This window comes from Bos mutus, chromosome 23 (assembly GCF_027580195.1).
Source record: "Bos mutus isolate GX-2022 chromosome 23, NWIPB_WYAK_1.1, whole genome shotgun sequence".
Taxonomy (NCBI): Eukaryota; Metazoa; Chordata; class Mammalia; order Artiodactyla; family Bovidae; genus Bos; species Bos mutus.
In genome coordinates this window covers 19,945,528-19,972,964 of record NC_091639.1, presented here as the reverse complement: position 1 = coordinate 19,972,964, position 27,437 = coordinate 19,945,528, and the positions used below count along the sequence as shown (strand labels likewise).

At 38.3% G+C, this 27,437-nt stretch overlaps 2 protein-coding genes across 3 annotated transcripts in view; both read left to right on the top strand.

Moving 5' to 3' along the window:
- The first annotated feature begins 1,935 nt into the window (after positions 1–1,935).
- On the top strand, positions 1,936–13,194 carry SLC17A2 (solute carrier family 17 member 2). Of its 2 annotated transcripts, XM_070360900.1 has the most exons (11): positions 1,936–1,963; positions 3,225–3,439; positions 5,445–5,678; positions 5,762–5,849; positions 7,817–7,903; positions 9,105–9,223; positions 9,345–9,506; positions 10,001–10,133; positions 10,216–10,363; positions 11,705–11,795; positions 13,010–13,194. In XM_070360900.1, the coding sequence occupies exons 1-11, from the start codon at positions 1,936–1,938 to the stop codon at positions 13,142–13,144; spliced, it is 1,440 nt and encodes a 479-aa protein (XP_070217001.1). In that variant the 3' UTR covers positions 13,145–13,194. The 2 variants fall into 2 exon arrangements, with proteins under 2 accessions (XP_070217001.1, XP_070217002.1); XM_070360901.1 differs by lacking the exon at positions 10,216–10,363 and having other exon boundaries at positions 13,010–13,046.
- A 2,782-nt stretch (positions 13,195–15,976) lies between these two features.
- The window catches only part of SLC17A3 (solute carrier family 17 member 3), a 36,545-nt gene continuing 25,084 nt past the window's right edge, over positions 15,977–27,437 (top strand). Inside the window, exon 1 of the mRNA XM_070360951.1 lies at positions 15,977–16,042. Within this exon, the coding sequence (XP_070217052.1) occupies positions 15,977–16,042 (66 nt within the window). The remainder of the gene's footprint in view (positions 16,043–27,437) is intronic.

The window sequence follows — 27,437 nt, the reverse complement described above, 5'->3', positions numbered from 1 at the left end:
GTGACAGACTTTATTTTTTGTGGCTCAAAATCACTGCAGATGGTGACTGCAGCCATGAAATTAAAAGATGCTTGCTCCTTGAAAGAAAGGCTATGGCCAACCTAGACAGCATATCAAAAAGCAGAGACATTACTTGGCCAACAAATGTCCAGCTAGTCAGAGCTATGGTTTTTCTAGTAGTCATGTATGGATGTGAGAGTTGCACTATAGAGAAAGCTAAGTGCTGAAGAATTGCTGCTTTTGAACTGTTATGTTGAGAAGACTCTTGAGAGTCCCTTGGACTGCAAGGAGATCCAACAAGTTCATTCTAAAGAAAATCAGTCCTGAATATTCATTGGAAGGACTGATGCTGAGGCTGAAACTCCAATACTTTGGCCACCTGATTCAAAGAACTGACTCCTTGGAAAAGACCCTAATGCTGGGAAAGATTGAAGGCAGGAGGAGAAGGGGACAACAGAGGATGAGATGGTTGAATGGCCTCACCAACTCAATGGACATGAGTTTGAGCAAGCTCCAGGAGTTGGTGATGGACAGGGAGGCCTGGTGTGCTGAAGTCCATGGGGTCGCAAAGAGTCAGACACAACTGAACTGAACTGAACTGTTTGAAAAACCACTTGGTAAATATGGAAAATCATAACGTGACCATGGTGTGTTCTGTAACCCTGAAAAGGCCATTGCTGTCACGTGTGTAAATCTGTTTCTCTCTCTTTGGGTGCGCATGTATCAACATAGGCATAGTGCCTGCTTTGTACACTAGAGTACAGGCATTTCCTTAATGTTATGCAATATGTTCAAAGATATTTTTAAGTAAAGTCCAGGGCAAGAATCTATTAAAGTTGATTCGTTAAACTCTTACAGTTAGGTTAATTTGTCTCCAATATTATGCTGTAATAACTAATACTACAAATAATGTTTTTGGACAAAATTATTCATCTGTCTCTTTTATTATCATTTTTCATCCTATGGGCATAGATTATGAATGTTCACAAAGAATGCAAAGTTTTGAATGATGCAATGTAAGTATGATACATGTGTTTGTGAGGTCATGGATGCTTCAGTTTAGGAAAGGCTGCAAAACTGATAAAGTTCCTAGAATAAGGATTGTATGGAAAAGAAATAAATGTATGAATCCCCTGAAGATCAGTGTATAAATATCAAATTAAATGTGTCCAATTTGAAGTCATGAATTCTCTTTGACTCTCAAATAGCTGAATTTATTTGTAATTGTAGTAGAAAGCCCTCATTCAATATGATTTTACAGGTGATTTGAAGAACTTTTCAGCCCAGCAAAGAGTCCCAACTATGTTACCAAAGACAAGAATAAGCATTTTAAGGTGTTACATATTACAGTAATGTATATCTGTTACACAATGTCATTCTTCATGTTCAAAGAAGACACCATTGAGTGAATGTTGTTCTGTTTTTACAGAAAGAACAGAAACATGGTCAGTTGGAAGTTTCCTCCTCCAGCTCTTAGCTTAAATTTGCTTTCATGTCTTCTGACCTGCCTCAAGCCATAATACTTCTTACCTTTGCATGGTTCTCTGTGGTTTGCAATTTTCTCATTCAATTCTTGCAGCACCACTCAGAAATCAGACTTATTTTTATTGGACAGGAAATGGCTAGTTAGATAATTTAAATGACTAGTTCTAAATCATTTAGCTGGAACTCACAGTCAGATTTTCTTATAAAAATCAAGTCCTCTGTAAGCATGACAATAAGGAAGTGTACTGCAAAATGTAAATCATACAGCTGTGTTGGATCACAATTTTCATTGATGCTGGGAAAAGACAGCATTAACATGAAAAAATTGTTTGTGTGTCTTGTTTTGGATTGTTGTTCTTCCCCATAGATAAAAGCCTGTCGTGGTAAAAGAGATTCAGGGCAGAGGGAATCTCCACCACAAAGTGTGGTACCATTTCCCAGAGGAGCCAAATGGATGAGAAGCCTTCCACCAGGAAAAGTAAAGCCACATCTCTCATTCTCAGCCTACTTATGGAAGAGTAGAAGCTTATTTCCAGTGCTCTTTATACAACCTTGCTCTCCTTTCTCCTCCTTTTTCCATCAAGCCTCCTCACTGTGAAGACTGTCTCAGTGTAACATTGGACCAGCTCCAGCCTCTCATCCTGTTACTTACTGCTTTTTCCTTAGGAGCTGAGTTATCTATGAGAAATTAGGTCAAATGATCAATAAATCCTTGGACATAAGGAATGAAATGAATCCTGGAAAGGTCATTTTAAACAAACCCACTCACCCATGTATGAATTCCTGCTACAACATACTTGCCCAGGAGTTATTTCCTCTGAGTGTGGAAACTTCCATTAATAGGGAAATAATTCTTTTGCAGGCAACCCATCCTATCCCTGAGCCTATTTGGCCATTAAAAATGCTTTCTTCCAGTATATTTTATGTGTTTCTTCACAAGTTCTCTTTCTATTTCTCTTTAGTCCCAGTTGCCCAAGTATGCAGAGAAAAATTTTAATCTTTCATTCACATGGAAACCCTTTCAATATTGGCCCATTGTTCCACTATGTGGAGACTTTAAAACTGTGTTGCTCTTCTAATAGGACAACTTGTCTGGTAGCATATCACCTACAAACAGTAAAAATGGTTCCCCATATTAGCTTTTTTAAAGCTGAGTATATGTGAAGGCAGAGTTTAGTGACATACATCAAAAATATTTCCAAGTGAAAATTACACTGAGGAGTTAGTGGATGTGCTCATTTATGCACTATCTCTCAGGTATTTTAAAAGAGAACCCTTGGGTATATGATTTGCTTAATTCAAAGCATCTCTCTATGTATAAACTTTCAAACTTTATGGTAAATGAATATAGCGAAATGGATGAGACCCCAGACTTGAGGCTGGGAGACTCAGGTTCTGTGACTGACTCTTCCTTATCTTCCCCATTCACTTTATTTTGAAACACTGTGACATAAATATCTTCATTTAGTTTGTCCTATATCTTCATGTGCTACCCACACCTCTGAAAAAGGCCTTACTTGATTGTAAGAATCCTCTGAAAAAGGATCTTCTTGACTGTAAGACCTCTGATTTATTACCTTGAAATAAACTAAAGATCATGCCAAAGGAGGGTTATAGCCATGGTTATTTGAGTGAGAAAAAATGGTGAGACTGCATAATATCATCTGAAGTTTTCTCAGATTTAGCAGTGGGAAAAGTGGAAAAAGGCACTCACTGCAGATATTTGTGTTATTCTCTAGGTCCTGAATTCTGTTCGTTACGCTATGGACTGGCTCTCATCATGCACTTCTCAAACTTCACCATGATAACCCAGCGTGTGAGTCTGAGCATTGCAATCATTGCCATGGTGAATAGAACTCAGCAGCCTGGTTTATTCAATACCTCCACAGAAAGACCTCTTGCATTCACCTTCAATCACTCCAACAGATCCATCAAGGAATTTAATACAGCAGAAGTAAGTATAATAGAGAACAAGGCTCTTTGTTGAGAGGGAAAACCCAGTTTGAAAAGAGGACTTGGATCTTGATTCTGTAGTGTACAGAATATGAATTATCAATAACAAACTAAAAACATCTGGAATTATTTTTCTCTGAGATATTGCTTACCTCTGTGATTAGTCTTTCACTGAGATTATTATGATTACAAGGTTGGGGGTGTGACTATTGGAAAAAGTTGTGGATGCTTCTAGAAAGGAACAGATTACTGGATATCTTCAATGAAAAACTATGCACTGTCTCAGTACATCTTTCTGCCTGATTTTTAGCAGTTCTCTGTACCTTTTATTATCCTTGAGCCATTTTACAACTCTAAGTTCTATATATTAACAGTAATAAAATGATTCTTGCCCATAGCTCTGAAAATGAATTTTGTCTTGTGGAAAATCAATTGATACTCTCCTCCACTTCCCCTTCAGTCGAATAAGTCAGTTTTGCCATATATTTAACATCTATTTCAGCATTACTTCCTGCTTATAAGTATGTGGTTCCTTGAATTCTCCTTTGGACCAGTTGTATCATCCTACCAATTCCTCATTAGCCAGTGAGTTAAATAAAATATCACCTGTTCCTCTTATATTTCTATGAGAATAATCATTATACCCCATTTAAATGTTTCCCTTTAAACTATCATTTACTGTACATTTCTAAATGTACAGTAAAATCATCCTCTAATTTTATGATTTTGTTACCTTGGAGCCAGTTTATTTATAATGACCTCTCTGCCTCGAATCTTTCTTCCATTATACGTTCTACACATTCACACTCCTGTGCGTAAGAATCCAGGATACCTTCAAGTTGCCAACTCCTCTCTTGAAACGCTGCACTTCTCCAGAACCTGGCCCGCTTCTCAGCACACTCATATCTGCTGTCAGTGGCTCAGGAGCAGTCTTTGCTTTGAGCAAGTCAGAGTCCTGGTTAGTTTCTAATCATTGTGTATCATTCCAAATGCTACAAGTCCACTTTTGCTGTATATTTCTTCAGTGACAATGAGTTTTCCTATTTCTCTTTATACAAATCATAGTCATTCTACAAAGAATGGTTCAAGTACTTCTTCCTTCCTGGGACCTTCCCAAATTGTTCTTCCCTCTTCTCAAAGTCCCTATTTTACTGCTGTTGATCCTCAAGCTTGAATTCGGACATGAATCATGTATCTTGCTTTATTTATAGTTATTTTATATTTTGTATTTTATGTTTTGGGGCTCTTCAATTTATACCATGGTGCCATGTATCTAGTGGCTACCAAAAATTATTTATTGGGTTATATCAGAAAAGAAATGTGGTCTTATTAATGTGTAATATGTGTTTTAGGAAGTCAGTTCTGCTAGGATAGACCATGATGCTTAAATTTTATTTTAGGGGCTGATTTTGATAAGCATTCAGTAAAGATGTATTTTGAAGTTTTTTGAAATGAGAATCAGCATGTCACCCAAATTATTTACTAGAATCAAAATAGTTAAAAGGAGATCTTTCACTATATTTCATTTACATCTTCCTATCAACTACCTATATAATCATTTCTTTATCACTTTTCCTCTTCATTTACTCTATTTTGTCTCCATCTAAGAGAATCAACTTAGGAATATAATGGGTTGTTTGGAAAAGTTGGAATATTTAAGTTTAGTAAAAAATGGAGAAAAACCAAAATTAATATTATATAGGAGGGCCAGAATCCAGGTGGCATAGTGGTAAAGAATCTGCTTGCCAATGCAGAAGGCACAGGAGACATAGATTTGATCCCTGGGTCAGGAAGATCCCCTGGAGTAGAAAATGGCACCTGCTCCAGTACTCTTGCCCGAGAAATCCCATGGACAAAGGAGACTGGCAGGCTACAGTCCATGGAGTTACAAAGAGTCAGACACAACTGAGCACAAGCAGCTCTGGCTATAAATTAGATTTTTTTATAAAATAAATTCTTAGTAAAGAATTTTCCTTCCTCCCTCCCCCCATCCCGCCCGACCCCAGGTCTCTGTATATGAATGGAGTCCAGAAACTCAGGGTATCATCTTTAGCTCCATCAACTACGGGATAATACTAACTCTGATCCCAAGCGGCTATTTAGCAGGGATATTTGGAGCAAAACAGATGCTTGGTGCTGGTTTGCTGATCTCCTCCCTTCTCACCCTCTTTACACCACTGACTGCTGACTTTGGAGTGATTCTGGTTATTGTGATTCGGACAGTCCAGGGCATGGCTCAGGTAACCAGTTACTTTCTCATTCTGTGTGGGATGCAGGTTCCTAAATTCTACTGGAGATCGAGTCTTACTAATTGTCATTTCAGGGTATGGCATGGACAGGTCAATTTACAATTTGGGCAAAATGGGCTCCCCCACTTGAACGAAGCAAGCTCACCAGCATTGCAGGATCAGGTAAGGATGAATGTATGGATCACAACTTTCTAATCTGCTTCACCCTACCACATCTTTCTTTCTATGCCTAGGTTGGTTTGGGGGACAGGGAGAAAAGTGCTTTAAAAAAAATTCAACAATGTAAGACAGTCACACAACAAATAAGATAAATATACCTGTGCTGTAAAGTCACTAAGACTTCAGACAGAAAATACCATTGTGAGCGTTGTGAGGGCAGTCAGAAAAGCATTGTAGGGAAAAGTTTAGAACTTTAAGAGTTTGCGTAAGTGGAAAAAATCAAGTAAACTGTATAAACACCATGTTAGCAAAGATATAAAATGAGAATTAAGACTATCAGTGGTAAAGAGAGAAATCAGGCTTGAAAGTAAAGTTTAAAGAGTGCAGTTTTCTGAGCTCTTTACTCTTCTAAGCTAATAGTCACAACAACCCTGTGATGACTATTTTAAACTCTCATTTTACACAGGAGGGAATTAAAGTATGCAAAGATAAATTAAATTGCCCAGAGGCAAATAGCCAGCAGGTGGTAGAAGTGAGGTTTAAGCCCTGGCAGTTTGGTCCCAGAGTGCACACTCTGGGTCACCACACTGCAGTGCCCTTCTGAGTGTGTAATCATACTAAGGACTAACTTCATCCTTGCTCTTTGCCTTATACTTGAAGAACAGAACTGAGGCTCATAAAGCCTCTCAGCCCTGGTCCAATGAGTGGCTGCATCCTGCAGATTTTTACTACAAAACAACCCTCCTGTATTCTGGCTCCTTCCAGTGTAGTTATCATCTCTTCTAACTGTGAATATTCCCAGTTGGTCTTTCTCCTCTTTGCTTCCTTCAAACCTCCCTTTCCATCAAGCCAAGTTATCTCCTTAAATCATAGGTGGGACATTTTTGCTAATTTGCCTGGGAGTCTCAATGTATTCCTCCATCTTACAGATAAAAATGTTATAACACGGATATAAAGTGCTGTGGTTCATGGAGTCGCAGAGTCGAACACGACTGAGCGACTGAACTGAACTGAAAGATACTTTACCATATGGTCTCCTCCTGCCTTCCCACTTAATATTCCTCTGTAAGCAAGGCTCAGGTCACACTACATGCTAAGTGCACTTAAAGTCTCTCTTTTTCTACAAAAATTCCATCCACCCTACACACCTTAGGGTGTGTAAACAATTTGTTGATTTTATCATCAATTTTAATTTTCTCCTGTCTCATTTCTCCGTATACTTTCATAGAAAATTATAGTTTTACTATCATATTTATATTTCACATTTTTCCCCAAAATTTCATATTGGGACCCATTGAAGGGGTTATAAAATCAATGCAGTAGGTCAAAACAAGTGTTTTAAAATAAAAATGAATAGAATAAAGTAGAAAATTTTGAAGTGAATTTCACACGTTAAGGCTTGGTATTGATTCATGAAACTTCTGTTTGAAGTGTGTGTGTTTGTATTTGTGTATATGCTGTGTTGCCATGCAAAATACATTTCTTATTGTGAGTCTCTGAAAAATATGTTCAGTCTCAAAGGTCTACAGTGTATTATACTTTAATAGTGAATTTTGTTCATATTCACTGGGCTGAAATCTCCTTAAGGTTAAGGACTTCATCTTATTAGTTTTTGTAAGACTTTCCTTTTCTGTTGCCAATCTCATATTGCCCCTGCCAGAATGTAACTCTAATTATAAAGAAATATTGTGGGCTATGTTTACAGAGAGTTTCTATGACAAATGGGATTTGGATTTGGTCTGTTGGTGTTAAAGGAGCCATTGAAGCGTCAGGTGGCATATCACTATAATTTATTAATTCTAATTATTTTCCATGACTTTACTGGGGGAGATCTGTGAGCTGGAATAAAGTCTCTCATTACCCAGTAATTCTAAATTTGCCACCTCAGTGTTGGGATAACATCTAGGGAAGTCATTCAACCATTGCTATTTTCCTCAGTTTTTTTTTTTTTTAATTCCTCTTCTCTTCAGGGGCAGCATTTGGGTCCTTCATCATTCTCTGTGTGGGGGGACTAATCTCCCAGGCCTTGGGCTGGCCTTTTATCTTCTACATTTTTGGTGAGTCACTTTCTCTTAAATCCTAACATTTCCATTTCCCAGGCATTTGTTCTCATGCTTACATCACCCATGACCCATATTCTTCCCATTTGAGAGAAAATGCATCTTTATGGTGCTGACTTCTGAGAAATCAAGAGTGCAACCTTACATGCTCACCTCAGGCTTCTTAGAATCTCTGCCACCACATCTAAAATGCCACATTTAATTGCCGCATGTGGTTAAGATGTCAAAGCTGGTAAAGCACATTTTCAATTTGTCTTCATATTTTCCTATAATTATTTCTGCCAAGGTACCCTTAACCTATTCTCTACCAGAATAGAGAATATTCTCTACCTATTCTCTTGCAAAGTTCGAATTAAATGTCCCCTTCCATATGGGGATTTCCAAATCTTATCCCATCAGATTAAGCCTTTCTGTCCTCTGTGATGGTTACTGATAATTTCTTTTCTAGGCTGTGTTGGCATGTAATTATTTATGTCCCCTTTTTCCTCTCCACTAGCCTGTGAGATGATTGAGGCAAGAAATCTATTCCATAATTTTTTCATCACTTTGGTACTATCACAATGCCTAACCTGTAGCTTTACAAATAAAATAATGGATAAATCCAGTAATTAGAGGGAATTTAAAGAACATTAATCCACAGAGTCTTTAAAATAGAATCTTTTCAAGTGACAAATCTCAGAAATGAGACAAGTTTCCATCTTTTTGTTTTAACTAATTGGTATCATTCAATATGGTTCTAGCTAGTATGACTTTCTCATTAATGATGCTACTCCCAAGTCAATTTTGGTCCACACATGTTAATCAGGTACTGTTAAGAAATATTTTTCTGAAAATCCATAATGGATATATCATTTGAATATGATAACACTGTCTTTTGCAAATGTGTTGGAAATTTTTCCTTGCCACACCAATTTTATGCATCCATTGGAGTCTGAAGAGTAATTAATCAGCTATGCAAAGGTATGTCATGCTCCTGCTTTCTCCAGAGGGCTCTGACATTGTGAAATGGCATTCTACATTTAGTCAAAAGGAGATTTGTAGATAGGTTGAAATGGAAAATGGTAAAATTTAGGTCCTTATGGTGAAATAACCATGAATTAACAAGTGTGTTTTGGGGGGAGATATGCTGCTTCAGAGGAAACTCTCTTCCCCCAGCTCACAAATCTACCTGAAAACTAACTGGGTCCTGGCTTCCCAGGTAGCATTGGCTGTGTCTGCTGTCTCCTGTGGTTCACAGTGATTTACGATGACCCCTTGCATCACCCATGCATAAGCATCAGGGAAAAGGAACACATCGTGTCTTCACTGGCTCAACAGGTACCGTGCAACCCTTCACTTGTGGACCACACACCTACCTCCAGGGTAGGGTGTGGGGCTCTCAGGAGAGGCACCCTCTGACCTGTCCTAATACCCATGTTGATAAGATGTTTCCTTTCAGTCCAGTTCTCCTAGACGATCTGTCCCCATAAAGTCTATGGTCAGATGCCTACCACTTTGGGCCATTTTCACGGGGTTTTTCAGCCATTTCTGGTTATGCACCATAATCATAACATACCTACCAACGTATATCAGTTCTGTGCTCCATGTCAACGTCAGAGACGTGAGTATGCTTCCTGTACTTTTATGAACATTAATGCTAAGAGGAGAAATAGTTCTCTGCCGCCTACTACATTTTGGCTTTGCATATAATCACTCTTTTAACCCTCACAATGATTGAGAGGTTTTGTAATGATTCCCATTGCATAGGTGTATAAATGAGGACACGTAGAGGGAGAAGACTTCCCTGGATTACACAATTACTCAGTGATTGAGCTACTGCAGTATCTGTGTTTTTAACCACTATGAAACGTTGCCATGCTAGCTGATGCTTCAGTTTCCTTTAGAAATGAATTGTGCTCTCTCTGGAGACCAGTATAATGCAAGTGCTGGCCGTCTTACCTGAGACAGTGTTCTTCTTATAGAAAATGATGCCAATTTCTTTAAAACAACTCAGAGTATCAGGAGGGTGGGCTAATGGTTGGTCTGTGTCACTAATAAAATCTGGTGCCATATGTACCCTTATAACTACTCACTCTATACATTTCCCTCCTTCAGAGTGGGGTTCTGTCCTCCCTGCCTTTTATTGCTGCTGCGAGTTGTACAATTCTTGGAGGTCAGTTGGCAGATTTCCTCCTGTCCAGGAATCTTCTTAGATTAATCACTGTCCGAAAACTCTTTTCATCCTTAGGTAAGTCTAGGCAAAACTCACTTAACAAATCCCTTTTCCACACATGGTCAGAGGTTCCTGACAGTGTGTCCCCATTGCCCAGGGCTCCTCCTTCCATCACTATGTGCTGTGGCCCTCCCTTTTGTGGCTTCCAGTTACACAACAACCATTATTTTGCTGATACTTATTCCTGGGACCAGTAACCTGTGTGACTCTGGATTCATCATCAACACCTTAGATGTTGCCCCCCGGTAAGATCATTACCTGTTTGTCCCTTCCCAGGCCTTTCTGGAGGTTTAGACTCAGTCTTTTTGTAACTCCTTCTTGTTTTTGACATGCACAAATTGATGGCAGAGTACTAACAAATAGCCAGATATGTCAGTATGTGGCCATGACTTAAGGCATTTTTAGAGCAATGGTGCCCAATCTTGGCTGATAACATTTAGGTGAAAAACTTCCCTGGATTCCCCACTTGAGACTGGACTGTGTGTTCTAGGAAAGGACCCATGCGTATGTGTTTTGGAAAAGCTTCCATAGTGCTGATGATATTAGCTACCATATACATATGTATATATATATATATATGCTTGCCATGAGCCGAACCCTATTTAAAGGACTTCTCACACATCAACCCCCTCTGATAGCTCAGTTGGTAAAGAATCTGCCTGCAGTGCAGGAGACCCCTGGTCAATTCCTGGATTGGGGGAAGATCTGCTGGAGAAGGGATAGGCTACTCACTCTAGTATTCTTGGATTTCCCTTGTGGCTCAGCTGGTGAAGAATCCATCCAAAATGTGGGAGACTTGCGTTCGATCCCTGGGTTGCGAAGATACCCTGGAGAAGGGAAAGGCTACCCACTCCAGTATTCTGGCCTGGAGAATTCCATGGACTGTGTAGTCCATGGGGTTACGAAGACTCTGACACGACTGAGTGACTTTCACTTTCACTCTCATACATCAACACATCTGATCTGCACAATTACATGCCTTATTGGTATCTTCACTTTATAAGAGATAGATGATAGAGGCACAAGAAAGTTAAGTGACATGCCTGAGGTCATGCAAAGGCAGTCAGGATTTGGACCCAAGCCATCTCTCCAGAGTCTGTTGTCTTGTCCCCTGCTCTAACTGCCTGCTATACTAAGATACTGGGGTGGGAACCTGGGCTTCCAGGAGACAGAACTGCTTCCTAGCTGTTGAGCTGGTGCTGTGGCTTCCCAGATGGTGCAGTGGTGAAGAATTCGCATGCCAATGCAGGAGACACAGGAGACTCGGGTTCAATCGCTGGGTTGGGAAGATCCCCTGGAGTAAGAAATGGCAACCCACTGTAGTATTCTTGCCTGGGAAATCCCATGGACAGAGGAGCCGGGTGGGCTACAGTCCATGGGGTCCCAAAGAGTCAGATGTTGAGTTGATAGATAAGTGACTTCAGGATTTGCAAACTGATATTGCCTGAGCTGTGTTGAAGTGAACAAAAAATTTGCAGTAGTCTAAATGACTTTGCTATTAGAGCTGAACGGCATTAGTGTTGAGTTACTGAAAAGATGTAGGCAGCTTTCTATATAAAATCATCTATAAAATCATCTCTCCACAGATATGCAAGTTTCCTCATGGGAATCTCAAGGGGATTTGGGCTCATTGCAGGAATCATCTCTTCCACTGCCACCGGATTCCTTATCAGTCAGGTTGGGCCAGTTTATTGAACATCTGCAAGTGGCAGGTATCGTTTTAGGCACTGGGGATTCACAACTGGGCCCCTGTTCTCAAGGACTATGTGATCTGATGGGGAAAATCAACATCAATATCAGCACAATTGTTCTGTTTGTAGGGGACTCTAAGTCAGACACTGGTAAGTCAGATTTCCCAGGGAAAGAGAAGTATAAGCTGAATTTCTAAAAAAAATGAATAGCTGTTAGATTGATAAAAATGAGCAGTTTGGGCAGAGAAAATAACACATGTGACTTCCTAGAAAAAAAGAATGAAACAGCTCTTATGACTAGAGTGAATGATACATGTCAAGGATAATAGATGAAGTCACAGGAGCAAAAGGGGAAAGTTACAAAAAGTCTGTTCATGTTAATCCCAATTTCTAAAAAAATTATGAAACGGAAACACAAATGGTCCCAAGACCAACTTAAAGAGAGTTTAAATCATGGGTTAAACAAATGGCTGTGAGACAAAGCAGGGAGGATGGCCCATGAGGCTTGCTCAGTACCAAGTGTGGGCTGGTAGGGAAGATGGAAAGGCAGAACCAGGCTGGGATGGCAGGATAGGCATGAGTCAACTTACCAAAAACAAAAACAAAAAAATCGTTTTAATACATCTCTAGGTGACCTATTTTCAGGTTACTTTTTTACCAAATTGCTAGGAATCCACTGTGACTATAATGTCAGAAATAAACTATGACTTACAAGGGTTTCAAGAGGAGACTCATACAGTCAGACCAAATATGACTCACATCATATTGAGGTGTCCATTCAGGGGGTTATTGCAATTGATGTCAACAGCCAAAAACAGAAGAGTGACGATCTCCAAGCTGTTATTTTAGGCATAATTTAAATGAGTAATACAATATTTTCAAGACTCTAGATCCAGATTTCTAGAAAAATATTAGTATATGTTGATTTGGGGGGGCTTGAAGAAAAATTATTCCAAGTCAGAACCCAGTGTGCTTTTTAGCATCCTCTTGTTTCCAACAGTTTCACCAAACTTCCTTTGAGAATTCAAGGTGTTAAGTGGTTATTGCATATCATTCCCTAGTTTCTTATGATCAGTGTTGCAATATACAAAATGGAGGCTTTCTAGAACTGATGGAGAAACAACTCTGAGGCTGATAATTCTGATTTTTGGTGGTGTTTTTTGTTTTTTGTTTGTTTTTTTTTTTTTTTTTTGCCTCCAGGATTCTGTGTCTGGTTGGAGGAATGTATTTTTCCTAGCTGCTGCTGTCAACATGTTTGGCCTGGTTTTTTACCTCACATTTGGACAAGCAGAAATCCAGCACTGGGCCAAAGAAAGGACTCTCACCCGTCTCTGAGGATATAGTTGCAAACTTAAATGTAGTACTTTGCATTAACTTTTCAACATTTTTTTACTTATTGTTATTCTTGGCCACAGACTTAGCAGTTCTCAATTTTGGTTGCATGTTCAATTTCCCTGGGGAGTCTCTAAAACATCCAGGTGAATGGGATCTACTCCAGAGATTCTGAATGAATTGGTCTGGGGTAGAGCCCAGATATCACTAGTTTTTACTCCCCAGTATTTGTAACACACACCCAGGGTTTACAACTGCTGGGAAAACCTGAAACATCAATCTTATTGCCTTTGAATTTTCCTTTTTGGAAAGAACTAGAAAAATAAAAATCTGTGAGAAAATAATCACTGATGAGTACCTTCATGGGGGTTATTATAGGTGCAGAAAATATCTACTATATCCATGCTGCTGCTACTGCTAAGTTGCTTCAGTCGTGTCCGACTCTGTGCGACCCCATAGACGGCAGCCCACCAGGCTCCACCGTCCCTGGGATTCTCCAGGCAAGAACACTGGAGTGGGTTGCCATTTCCTGCTCCAATGCATGAAAGTGAAAAGTGAAAGTGAAGTCGCTCAGTCATGTCTGACTCTTAGCAACCCCATGGACTACAGCCCACCAGGCTCCTCCGTCCATGGGGTTTTCCAGGCAAGAGTACTGGAGTGGGGTGCCATTGCCTTTTCCGACTATATCCATAGTCGTATGTTATATAGCTCAGCACAGAATATAATTTTAAGGCTGTAATCCACAGAATTAACATTTTTATTGTTTTTATACATTGAGAAATATGGATGCTTATTTATGTGGTTACATTATATTAAAATTCACATGCTAAAATTAAATAGGTCATTTTAAAATTATTTACACTAGGATTATTTCCATCATGCAAAATAGATATTTACTTATCTAACTATTTCCAGGAGATTAACAGCCAGGAAATGACAAGGAGATTAAATTAGATTAGCTAAAGATCATAGGAGAGAGCAGATAGAATTGGAAAACCTATAATGTAAAAAGAATGAATGTGAAGGGAGGCAATGTGGTAACTTTTAGAGAACATAATGAGATAGTTTGGACCATAGAGTGAAAATTGGAGGAAGGCAACAAAGACATTTTCAAATGAAATGAAGGTTTAAATGGAAGAGAAGAAACCTAAAGACATAAGATGTAAGAAATCATAGAACAATATCACACACCAGAGAAATTCTTTTCAAGATTAAAAAAGATCATTTGACCTTTTTTAGAGTTTCCTTATTTTCTCAAGAGTCTCAGATAGTCATCATCGACCCCAAGAGGAATTAATTCTGACTCCTAGTATTTAAAACACACCCTCTAGGCTGTCTCTACACAAAGAGCTGATGTCGGTTTTGCTATGGCCATCATAGAGGAGAAATTCTTAGCATGTTTAGAAGCCAAGTAGAACCACAGGAACTAGAACCTTGGGCTAATTTAGAAGACAATGAGAATCTCCTAATACAAATCAATGGATGTTTTTGAGCTAGTGCTTTAAAGGAATCTGATTGCCAGGCTCTGAGGGTGATGCTGAGATGAGAACATTCTGACTGTCTTCTGGGTATTTACAGTTTAGAGAGGAAGGAGAGTTTGTAGTAAACCAAAAGAAGAATAAAAGAGAGGAGTAGTAAAATGGATGGGAAAATTGAACACAGGAAAAAAAGAGAAAAAATCTAGACTACCCAATAGGCAAATGTTTTGAACAAGGACTTCATAAAAGAAAAATTCAAGTGGTCTATATGTATAAATTGGCCCTCAACTTCCTTAGACTTTTGAGAAATGAACATCAAAACCACAGTAAGATACCACTACATGCTTAACAGAAAGGGAAAAATAAAAGAAAATGGAAAACAGCAAACACTGGCAAGATGTGAAGCAACTGGAACTCTCACACCCTATGACTGTGAGTATAAAAGAAATCGGGGAAAGTTTCTTGGTGATATCTCCTAAAGCTAAATTTAGACATTCCAATGATTTAGACATTTCACTTAGAAATGTACACAGATATTTGGAAAAAGATGTACAACAATGTTCATAGGAGCACTATTTATAATAGCCCAACAGCAAACAACTTAATTGTCAAGAGAAAGATGATTTAAAAATTATGGTCTATTCTTACAGCAATGAGAATAAATAGACCACAATATGCAACACCATGGACACATCTCATAAACACATTTTAAGTGAAACAAGACAAAAGTTACCTTCTTTGGGGAGTTTAAATAGAGTTTGGGGGGGAATGAATACACATATATGTATGGCTGAGTCCCTTTGCTGTTCACCTGAGACTATCACAACCTTGTTAATCAGCTATAACCCAATATAAGATAATAAGTCAGTAAAAAGGGAGGAGTACTCAGTAGGGAGTAATAAGAATCTAAAACAAAGTTTAAATAGAGTTTTGTTTTTAAAAACAGACAAAACTAATTATTAAAAATCAAGATAAGGATTCCCCTTGGGTAAGAGAGGGAAGTACTGGTAACAGAGGCTCCTGAGGTACTGGTAATAATCCATTACTTGGGTGCTAGTCACCTGGGTGTTTTTACTTTGTGAAAAGTGTACATTTATGATTTGTACATTTTTATGTGTATAAAAAATAAAACATTTACTTAAACTCCATGTTTCACCCACTTCAAAGTTTCTCTTCTCTCTTCAGCTTAGGTCTGACAAACAGACACCTGGGAAGGAGCCCTGGTCTCTACTTTCCCATTCTCCCTGATCCTCTGCTTCCTCCTTCTTTGCCCAATCCACCAGCATCAGAGCAGGAGGCGGCAGGGCAGTCTCTGTTGTCAGATTCTGGATTAAAGTCTAAGTTCTTGAACAGCAAAATGAGCGAGCTCAGGCTTCCCAAGAAACCCTATCCCTGGAAGCATCGGTTGTCTTCGGAGGTAAAGGTAAGAATAATTGCTCAGCATTTCTAGGCTTTCTGAGCACTTGCTTTGATTATTGCTGAAAAATAACATCTGTGTGTCAGAGACACTTCAGTTATCTTTTTCCATTTGATGGTCTGAAACAGTTACCCTCCACATTTCCTAAGGTCTTCAGAATAGATGCATTGTGGTTGATAGGAAGCATCACTAATCCATCTCCCCATCCCAAAGAGTTGTTTCTAACATTAATGATTCTTTTCTAATATTCATTTCTAACATTTAATGTAAATTAATTTGCTTTTCTCAAAAATCATATTGATACCTATTGAATGAGATGATCTGCTTCTCTTTGATTATTAAATATTGTACCTTAATACAGTTCTTAATGTTGAGCAAACTGTTTCTCGAGTATTCTTTTGATAAGACCACAGAATCTGATTCACTGATGGTTTCTTCAGGACTTCTACTGCTTTACTGGTATATGACATTGACTCTGGATGCATGAGTGTTATGTCTGGATATGGGGCTTATGCTGATTTCAAAACAAGAAAGGAGAACTTTCCTTATTCCCCAATACTCTGAAAAAATTAACTAGAATGGAAATTTTATTATTGTTATTATTATCTGAAGGCTTGAAAGCATTGGTTTATAATTATATAGGCTTAAATCCCATGGATAGAGGAGCCTGGCAGGCTACAGTCCATGGGGTTACAAGAGTCAGGCATAACAGTGACTAAACCACCACCAAAGCTACTTTGAGAAGAGTTCTTTGATAAGAGCCTTTATTTCCTTCGTGTTATGGGCCTGTTAAAGGGCTCTATATTTTCTTCCATCTGTTTTGACAACTTAAGATATGTTAGAACATCATCCATTTTATACATAATTTTATTTGCAAAATATTCGTGTGTTATCAATTATCTTTTTATAATATATTCATGTTTTTCTATAGCTGAGGTTTGAGTTTCTTTTGTACCTCTGACATGATGCCTGTGTGCTTTCTTTCTGCTTCTTCATTAGACCACTTAGTGATTTATTTATTTCAAAGAGAGTTTGTCTCTTATTTTTTAATATGTTAGCCTTATCTTTTGTCATTCTTGCTTCCTGTTTCCCTTTGTTTTACTTATAAATTTTGTTTTGACTATTTTTATTGAAATGAAACAATTTAAGGCAGAGAGGAAGACTTTAAGTCCTCTTGTGTGGGAAGGTTACATTTTGCTGTGTTGTGCCTCCAGATTTATTGTTATCTTAATGCTTTATTTCTCAAGTTAATAACCTATGGAGTAAAAGGTGAATAATGTCTCAGTGCTACTCACTGGTACACTGAGATTATCTGAACGTCTCACTTAAGTACAGCGCCTTGGCTTCATTGCCGTTCTCTGAAATTTTGCTGTAACTTGTTGCAGTTAATGTACTAGTGTCTTGTTAAGTACTTTGCATATGAGAATTGCCTTCTATTGAATATCATAAATGTCACTGTTATCTGAACTTAATTCAAGGGTCACTAGGGTGAGGCAAGCCAGGTGCCAGGAACCTCTTTCTCAGGCTCATTTTGTGCAAGAACAGAATTGGCATATGAGAGTATCTCCTTAATTTTGTACCATGGGCACCTCTTACTTACGTTAGCCTAGCCCTAGCCACTAACATTTTTTTTTCATGAACTCACTCCCTGCATCCACTTCTTCTGAATATATTTCAGTGGAGATATTTTAAAACAGTACTTGAATATTCCTGAGTCCCATAATAGTGAATAATTTCTTTTTTCATAGGAATACTATCATTATGGAACCTCAATACATTAAAATATTAACAGCCAGTATTGACTTCCTTCAAGTCTTTTCTTGTATCTAATATAATAATGAAGTCTGATCAGCCAGCTAACTTTTGTAGGAGAGGTATATTTAGACTCAGTGGTATAAGATTCTATCTTTAACCTAAATTCCATACTTTGACCAAGATGTTCCAAGATGTTAATCACTTCCAGTTGATGTTGCCTTGAACAATATCAATGATTTGCTTTTCATCTAGTGGTCTTAGAGTTTCCTTCAATTTTGTTTTAATTAGTGATTCTTCTCTGTTTGTTGAAAATCCTTCATCTATTTATCAATATGCTAGAACCTTATATCTGTCTTCTAATTTCTGCTGACTTTTATCCTTGGATCTTTTACTTTGTTTTCTCCATGGAATTCTCAGTGCCAAAAGCACATGAACACATTTCCTTAGGGAGCTTCATCAAGCTCCCTAAGTTCCAATTTATTTCCTAAAATTTCCTGAAAATATGCCTGCTGCTGCTGCTGCTGCTGCTAAATCGCTTCAGTCGTGTCCGACTCTGTGCGACCCCATAGACGGCAGCCCACCAGGCTTCCCTGTCCCTGGGATTCTCCAGGCAAGAACACTGGAATGGGTTGCCATTTCCTTCTCCAAAGCATGGAAGTGAAAAGTGAAAGTGACGTCGCTCAGTCGTGTCTGACTCTTCCCGACCCCATGGACTGCAGCCTACCAGGCTCTTCCGTCCATGGGATTTTCCAGGCAAGAGTACCGGAGTGGGGTGCCATCACCTTCTCCGGAAAATATGCCTATGTTCACACTATCCCTCTTTCTATTAAAAAAATAGTATCCACACCTTTTTTTGTGGAGCGATACTTAGAGTATAAACAAAGAGTTTCCAAATATTGGTTTGGGGATTACCTGTTAATGATTAATATTCATCTGGCTTTTGGTTCTCCTGCCTTTTCTTGTCTGCTGTGTGTAGCTCTTATTATAGGAGAAGATTGGTCAGAGTTGGAATGTTCTGAGTTCAGAACTGAAGCAAGGCAGGTTAGATAACTAGTTCTTTCAAATGAAGCTGGACTATTTTCCTGGAGTGCCAAGTTTCAAGATGTATTTGATAAAATCCTCCAACAAAAAAACTTAGATGGTTACTTTTTTATTAAAATCAAATCATGTCATGAAATATTTATTCTAATTGAAGTCATTCCTCATTTTATTTTATCTGGTATGTGCTTAGTCGCTCAGTCATGTCCAGCTCTTTGTGACCCCATGGACTGTAGCCCATCAGGCTCCTCTGTCCATGGGATTCTCCAGCCAAGAATACTGGAGTGGGTTGCCATGCCCTCCTCCAGGGGAACTTCCCAACTCAGGGATCAGCCCAGGTATCCTGAATTGCAGGTGGACTCTTAACCATCTGAGTGACCAGGGAAGCCCCCCGCCTTTTTTTTTTTTTTTGGATACTGCTTAAAAATAGACAATTTGTATAGAGAAGTGGTTTTCAAACTGTTTTGATTGTGTATCACATAAAAAATTTTAAAAACTTCAGGTACTCTGCTGAATATTTTAAACTTGACATCTAAAACTTCTCATCAAAAATAGAAATGACTTGCTTTGTAAATAAAAGAAAATATTTTATCTTATAAGATGTTTAATATTTTAGGCCATGCAGCCTTCTTGAGCTAAAGTAGTGGCAGGGACAGATACAGTTCCTGTCCATTTGATATAGAGGAAAACAATAAGTAAACTACATATTGTGTGGAAGCAATCAATGCTAAGGAGAAAAATTAAACAGGGAAGAAGGACTCATTGACAAGTTGACATTTGGTTAAAGTCCTACAGAGGGGAGGGAAAGGGGGAAAGTAGATTCTAAGTCAATCACATACTACAATTAGGATGAGAACTAAGGGAATGTAATGTAGAAGAATTTGAATGATTGGAAGAAGGACAGGGTGGCTAAAGAAGACCTCACTGATTCTATTTATTTGGCTGTGCTGGGTCTTCACTGCTGCACAGGCTTTTCTCTAGTTGCAGGGAGCAGGAGTTACTCTCTAGCTGTGGTGTGCAGGTTTCTCATTGCTGTGGCTTCTCTTGTTGTGGAGCACAGGATCCAGGGCCTTCAGACTTCAGTAGTTGTGGTTCCAGGGCTCTAAAGCATAGGCTCAATAGTTGTGGTGCATGGGCTTAGTTGCTCCACACATGAGTGTCTCCTGCTTTGACAGGTGGATTCTTTATCACTGAGCCACCAGGAAAGCCCAGGAAAACCTCACTGAGAAAGTCACCATTGAGTTGAACTGAGCACTGTAAGTTGGTAAGAATTACTAGATAAAGAAAAACAAGACAAAATAAGCAGCATGAATAAAAATAAAAATAAAAACAGTAACATAATAGCCAATATTTGTGGAGTGCTTATTATGTGCCAGCTAATTCTTACAACAACCCAACAAGTAGGTAGTATTTTTGACCCTAATTCTATGTTGAGGCAACAGGGGCAAAAAAAAAGATGTTCATAACAGGATTTAGAATCCTGGCAGTCTTGTTGGATCTTAACAATCAAGAAAATTTGGAAGACATGAAATGGTTCTTTTCAGAAACTGAAGATAGCAAGGATTTTGAGAAAGGATATAAGTTGACACCATTGTAGAAGTGAATGGCTTTTGGTTTATGATGCTATGCAGGATGCTGAGAATCTTCTTAGTGTGCAACCAGTGTTTTAAGAGAACTTGTAGAGAAATAGCTAAGGGTTGGGAGAAAATTTAATGCAAACAAATCTTGCTTTAGCTAAAATGGCTCTACTTACAAGATAAAAGGTTTGGCATTTGACTTTAAATGAAGGCTAGTGAGGCTAATTAATGAAAAGCTTTCAGAACACACTGGGAGCACAAAGTAACCAGAATTTATGTGCTCTCCAAGTGTGCATGAGTAGTGTGTGTGGGAGGAAGCCTGAGGTTAATGCCTACTTATCTTGCAGGTTGGCCTGTTTCTGTCCTAAAATCAATTTTCCCCACTGAGGAGGTTATCAAGAGCCCTAACTAAGCACTGCAGCAGCATTTGGAAGGGGTGGCTTTTGGTGGGTGGTTGCCTGACTAAGCTGTGTGGTGATCAGGCTCTGTACCTGGATCCATCATGTTCAGGTCTCCTGGTTCTCCAGTGTGCCTGAAAGGGACCCCTGGTTTCCTTATAAATTGAGTAGGTTCTCTTATATGCTTTGCTACTGAAAACTCTTATGTGGTCTGGGCTTTTCTCCACTTCTGTTTAATTTGTTTTCCAGCACATAATTTGGCATTGAATATGTCACTACTGCTGGCTCAGCAATTCCAAGGTCACTGCCCTTTTGCTCCATAAAAGGATTTCATAGCATCTGCCAGCCTGCTCCCTATTTTATACTTGGACTTCAGCATTGCCATTTCTCCCCTCAGGTGTTACAACCTCTCTTTTCCCCTTCCCCATGTGTTATTGGCTTTTTACAAACTCTTCCTTTCCATAGACTTGTATTTTCCTTGATTGTAATCATCCCACTTATCCAGAAGCACCTGCAAACCTTAATTCTTTGCGGTCATCAAATCCTAGGACTCTCCACTAGTCATAATATATATTCCCAACTCCCAAACCAGCATAGTCTTCCATATATTTCCTCCATTGTACATGCTTTCCCACCTGGAAACTTTTATACAAACACTCCTTTCCCTAGGAAGCCTTATAAAATAATCCCAAGCTGAGTCAGTCATATGTTGGTAATTTGACTTCTGGTTCCTCTGCCTTTTCTAAATCCAGCTTGTACATCTGGAAGTTCTTGGTACATGTACTGCTGAAGACTAGCTTGAAGGATTTTGAGCATAATCTTGCTGGCATGTGCAATGAGTGCAATTGCATGGTAATGTGAACATTCTTTGGCATTGCCTTTCTTTAGGACTGGAATGAAAACTGAACTTTTCCAGTCCTGTGACCACTGCTGCATTTTCCAAATTTGCTGGCATAATGAGTGCAACACTTTAACACCATCATCTTTTAAGATTTGAAATAGCTTACATTTATTGTAAAGTTCTACACCTTTATTTGTGCTATTTGAATGTAATCTCCTAGAGGGTGGTAACCATCTTTTCCTTTTCAGCTTTTAACAAATAGCCTGACACAAAATGGATATATGATAATATTTTGAATGCTACATAACTGAATGAATATTTCAGGATTCCCTGGTGCTCTCAAAGGTTTGTAATATAAGAGAAAAAGAAATATCTTAAAGTACTTGCCTTAAATTTTACCTACACTGTGATTCCCAACACAATGGAAAAGCAAGTAGGGGTAAAAAAAAAACAAGGAAAATAAATCATATTGAAATTTGGGGGGTGGGAAGATGTGAGGATGATGAATCTTGGGCAAATTTCCTGTTTTCGAAGTTTATTTGAAATAATATTCAACTTTTTTTAATGTATACTAGTATATTTAAGAGGCTGAGGCTGAGCCAAAGTGGAAACAATGCCCAGTATGGTTGCATCTGGTGGTAAAAGTAAAGTCTGATGCTGTAAAGAATAGCATAGGACCCTGGAATGTTACATTGATGAATCAAGGTAAATTTATTGTGGTCAAGCAGGAGATGGCAAGAGTTAACATTGATATTTTAGGAATCTGTGAACTAAAATGGATGGGAATGGGAGAATTTAGTTCATATGACCGTTATATCTACTACTTTGGGCAAGAATCCCTTAGAAGGAACGGAGTAGTTCTCATAGTCAATAAAAAAAGCCTGAAATGCAATACTTGGTTACAATCTCAAAAATGACAGAATGATCTTGGTTCGTTTCCAAGGCAAACCATTCAATATCACAGTAATCCAAGTTGATGCCCTAACCTCTAATGCTGAAGAAGCTGAAGTTGAATGATTCTACGAAGACCTAAAAGACCTCATAGAACTATCACCAAAAAAAGATGTCCTTTTCATCATAGGAATGCAAAAGTAGGAAGTCAACAGATACCTGGAATAACAGGCAAGTTTGGAGTACAAAATGAAGCAGGGCATAGGCTAACAGAGTTTTGCCAAGAGAATGCACTGGTCATAGCAAACACCCTCTTCCAACAACACAAGAGACAACTCTACACATGGACACCACTAGATGGTCAATACCAAAATCAGATTGATTATATTCTTTGCAGCCAAAGATGGAGAAGCTCTATACAGTCAGCAAAAACAAGACCAGGAGCTGACTGTGGCTCAGATCATCAGCTCCTTACTTCAAAATTCAGGCCTGAATTGAAGAAAGTAGAAAAAACCATTAGGCCATTCAGATATGACCTAAGTCAAATCCCTTATGATTGAACACTAGAGATGATGAATAGATTCAAGGGACTAGATCTGGTAGACAGAGTGCCTGAAGAACTATGGGCGAAGGTTCGTAACATTGTATGGGAGGTGATGACCAAAACCATCTGCAAGAATAAGAAATACAGAAAGGCAAAGTGGTTGTCTGAAGAGCCCTTACAAATAGCTGTGAAAAGAAGAGAGATGAAAGGCAAAGGAGAAAGGGAAAGATATATCCAACTGAATGCAGAGTTCCAGAGACTAGCAAGGAGAGATAAGAAAGCCTGTTAAGTGACCAATGCAAAGAAATAGAGAAAAACAATAGAATGGGAAAGGCTAGAGGTCTCTTTAGGAAAATTAGAGATACCAAGGGAACATTTCATACAGAGATAGGCACAATAAAGGACAAAAACGGCAAGGACCTAACAGAAGCAGAAGATATTAAGAAGAGGTGGCAAGAATACACAGAAGAACTATACAAAAAAGCTCTTAATGACCAGTTAGCCACAATGGGGTGGTCACTCACCTATAGCCAGACATCCTGGAGTGTGAAGTCAAGTGGGCCTTAGGAAGCATTACTATGAACAAAGCTAGTGGAGGTGATGGAATTCTACCTGAGCTGTTTCAAATCTTAAAAGATGATGGTGTTAAAGTGTTGCACTCAAAAAAAAAAAAAAAAGTGTTGCACTTATTATGCCAGCAAATTTGGAAAATGCAGCAGTGGTCACAGGACTGGAAAAGTTCAGTTTTCATTCCAGTCCTAAAGAAAGGCAATGCCAAAGAATGTTCACATTACCATGCAATTGCACTCATTGCACATGCCAGCAAGATTATGCTCAAAATCCTTCAAGCTAGTCTTCAGCAGTACATGTACCAAGAACTTCCAGATGTACAAGCTGGATTTAGAAAAGGCAGAGGAACCAGAAGTCAAATTACCAACATATGCTGGATCAGAGAAAAAACAAGGGAATTCCAAAAAAAACATCTATTTCTGCTTCATTGACTATGCTAAAGCCTTTGACTGTGTGGATCACAACAATGTGGATGGGAACACCAGATCACCTTACCTGGCTCCTGAGAAACCTGTATGCAGAATAAGAAGCAACAGTTAGAACTGGACATGGAACAACAGACTGGTTCCAAATTGGGAAAGGAGTACATCAATGCTGTATATGGTCACCTTGCTTATTTAACTTATATGCAGAGTACATCATGTGAAATGTCAGGCTGGATGAATCACAAGCTAGAATCAAGATTGCTGGGAGAAATATCAACAACCTCAGATTCTGTCCTTTATTATGCCCATCCTTGCATGAAATGTTCCCTTGATATCTCCATTTTTTTTTTTTTTTTTGAAGAGATCTCTAGTCTTTCCCATCCTATTGTTTTCCTGTCTTGTTTGCATTGTTCATTAAGGAAGGCATTCTCATCTTTCTTTGCTAGTCTCTAGAACTTTGCATTCAGTTGGGTATATCTTTCCCTTTCTCCCTTGCCTTTTGCTTCTCTTCTTTCCTCAGCTATTTGTAAAGCCTCCTCAGACAACTACTTTGCCTTCTTGCATTTCTTTTTCTTTGGGATGGTTTTGGTCACTGCCTTCTGTACAGTGTTACAAACCTCTGTCCATAGTTCTTTAGGCACTTTGTCTACTGTATCTAATCCCTTGAATCTATTCATCACCTCCACTGTATAATCATAAGGGGTTTGATTTAGGTCATACCTGAATGGTCCAGTGTTTTCCCTACTTTCTTCAATTTAAGACTGAATTTTGCAATAAGGAGCTGATTATCTGAGCCACAGTCAGCACCAGATCTTGTTTTTACTGACTGTATAGGGCTTCTCCATTTTTGGCTGCATTTTTATTTAGGATTGGTAATTAAAAATGCAATCCAATTTTGAATGTCACTTTTATATCTGTCAAACTGGCTAAACTCTCTCATTAGTGATAATAATTCATGTATATATTTTTATTTTTCTATATAGAAAATCATATCATCTATTGATAATTATAGTTTTACTTCTTTTCCAATCATTTCATATTTCTTTCTTGTGTTATTATGTTGGCTAGAATTTCCAGTACAGTGTTAAAAATGTGATAAAGCACCTCTCTTATGTACCTGATATTAATAGGAAAGTTCACCTTTGAGTGGAATGTTTTCCTAGATTTTATATATACTATTTAATTTCAATTTAATTTAAATTTTATTTGTATTTTGTTCTACTCCAAGTTTGCAGGGAATTCTTTCCCTTTTCATTCTGTTGACTTGAATATAGTAATCTGAGATATTTTCTTGACATTGATTGCTAACCACAACTTTTTAATTTTATTATATTTGGGTCATTTGAATAAGGTAGATTTTTAATCTCTTTCAGTCATGAATACCATTACATTTCAAAGGTGTCGATAATAATAGTAACAATGATGTTGGCAAATGATGACTTTCATTTATTGATTTTCTATTATACGCCAAGTGTGGTGAGTGGTTTGGTTTTGTTGCATGATTTATCTATCCCTGTTTCTTTCAGTGATCTCCAAATAAGCGAGAATCAAACAAAAAATACACTTGTTCCTAGTCCCAGGTAGTAAGTACTTTACTTACAATGGGTCTGGACATAAATGCAACATGATATAATTTATAGAGCCTGTACTAGTGAGAAGATGCAATGCCAACTTGCTTGATAGTCATGATTTTTTCTACATTACAAATAGCAAATTAATTTTGTTTACTGTCTTGTATGGAAATACATAACACCTCAACACATTAGCACTCCTACTTTTTGTCCATGTCTTCTAAAAATTGTATTTGTCACAAATGTTCTCTTTTCTTTCCTGTTACTGCTATCTTCAATAGCGTAAGATTTTGCTGTTTTAGTTAGGCAGTTCTGTTACTATAGTTGCAGAAGTAAGGGACATCGAAACCAGAAAGTAGACTAAAAGAAAGCCATATCTAAGGACAAAAGAAGGAGCATTTGCAGTATGGCGATCTAGCACATGAGCTTCCAGGGTGGTTCAGTGGTAAGGAATCTGCCTGTAATGCAGGAGATGCAAGAGATGCAGGTTCAATCCCTGGTTCAGGAAGATCCTCTGGAGGAGGAAATGGCAACCCGCTCCAGTATTCTTGCCAGGAAAATCCCATGGACAGAGCAACCTGGTGGGCTACAGTCCATGGGGCTGTAGAGTTGCACACAACTGAGCACACACACACACAAAATCTAGCACATAATTGAATGTGTTGTGTAGATAACAAAAGATATACCATTCTATTCAGCTGATAGAAGTCAGAATAATAAAGATGGTTTTCCAATATGAGTTCAATGACCAGATTGACTGTATTTGTTATAGAGGTGATGAGGCCAAACAGGAGTTTGACTTGGAGAAAAAGGATTTGCCAGTACTATGATAGGAGCTTAAGTTTCTGAGCAGACATGAGACATCACTGGGTTCATGGTTTAGAATGTATATGAAAAAGCGTCAAGTTCCAGGTCCAGAGAATGACCATTATCATTTAGTCAAGACTTTCATTTCAGGATTCAGATTCATCAGATGTGATTGCTTGACAGCTGCCCTAGAATCTCCTGAATCACTACTGGGCATTGTGAGGTTTGGGGCAGAGCGTGCACAAGAGAGCTGCTTCCTCTGCTAGGACCCATCCTGGCTTTCCAGACTAGAAACAATAGGCTTTCTATGATCGCAGTAGGATTGTACACTGGAGCAGTTGCCCAGAAACTTTACCCTGAATGAAAGCCAACATCTTGCTGAGTTGTCATGTGTCTAATTATCAATGACAGCTGTTGACAGTCCTATGAAAACAGCTCAGAGGATAATTTTTAAAGTTACCAAAGGAGAAATGTGTGCTCTATCCTCTCTAATAATTCTAAGTGACTAAAAGAAAGCTATTTAAAAACTAACCATTTTCAAAATAAAAACATATAAAATTTTTAATAGGTGGATATCACAGTATAAGCCAAAGAAATATTTCAATCTATATTCAAGTGTTTAAAAATTGCTTATAGAAATGAAGCTAAGTTGGATTTTTTTTCCCCCAGAGACAATGTACATCAATGTACTTGGTAGAAGTCTACCAAGTCAAATTCAGGACAAAGAACTCATGAGTATTTGAAGATGAAGTTAAAAATTAAATTGTAAAACCAAGTCACATTTTCTGACTTGGATAATAATTCAGGGTTAGACATATTTGAATTCTAAAGTTGTTGATCATTTATCTCATGGTCCAGAGTCCTTCAAAAAATGACTCAGGGAAAAATCTTTTATACAGGAAAGTGAAATTTATATCCCTTCCTTCAACATGATGGACTTAGATTTCCATGCTTAAATTCCCAAAGTGCAGATGGAACAAATCT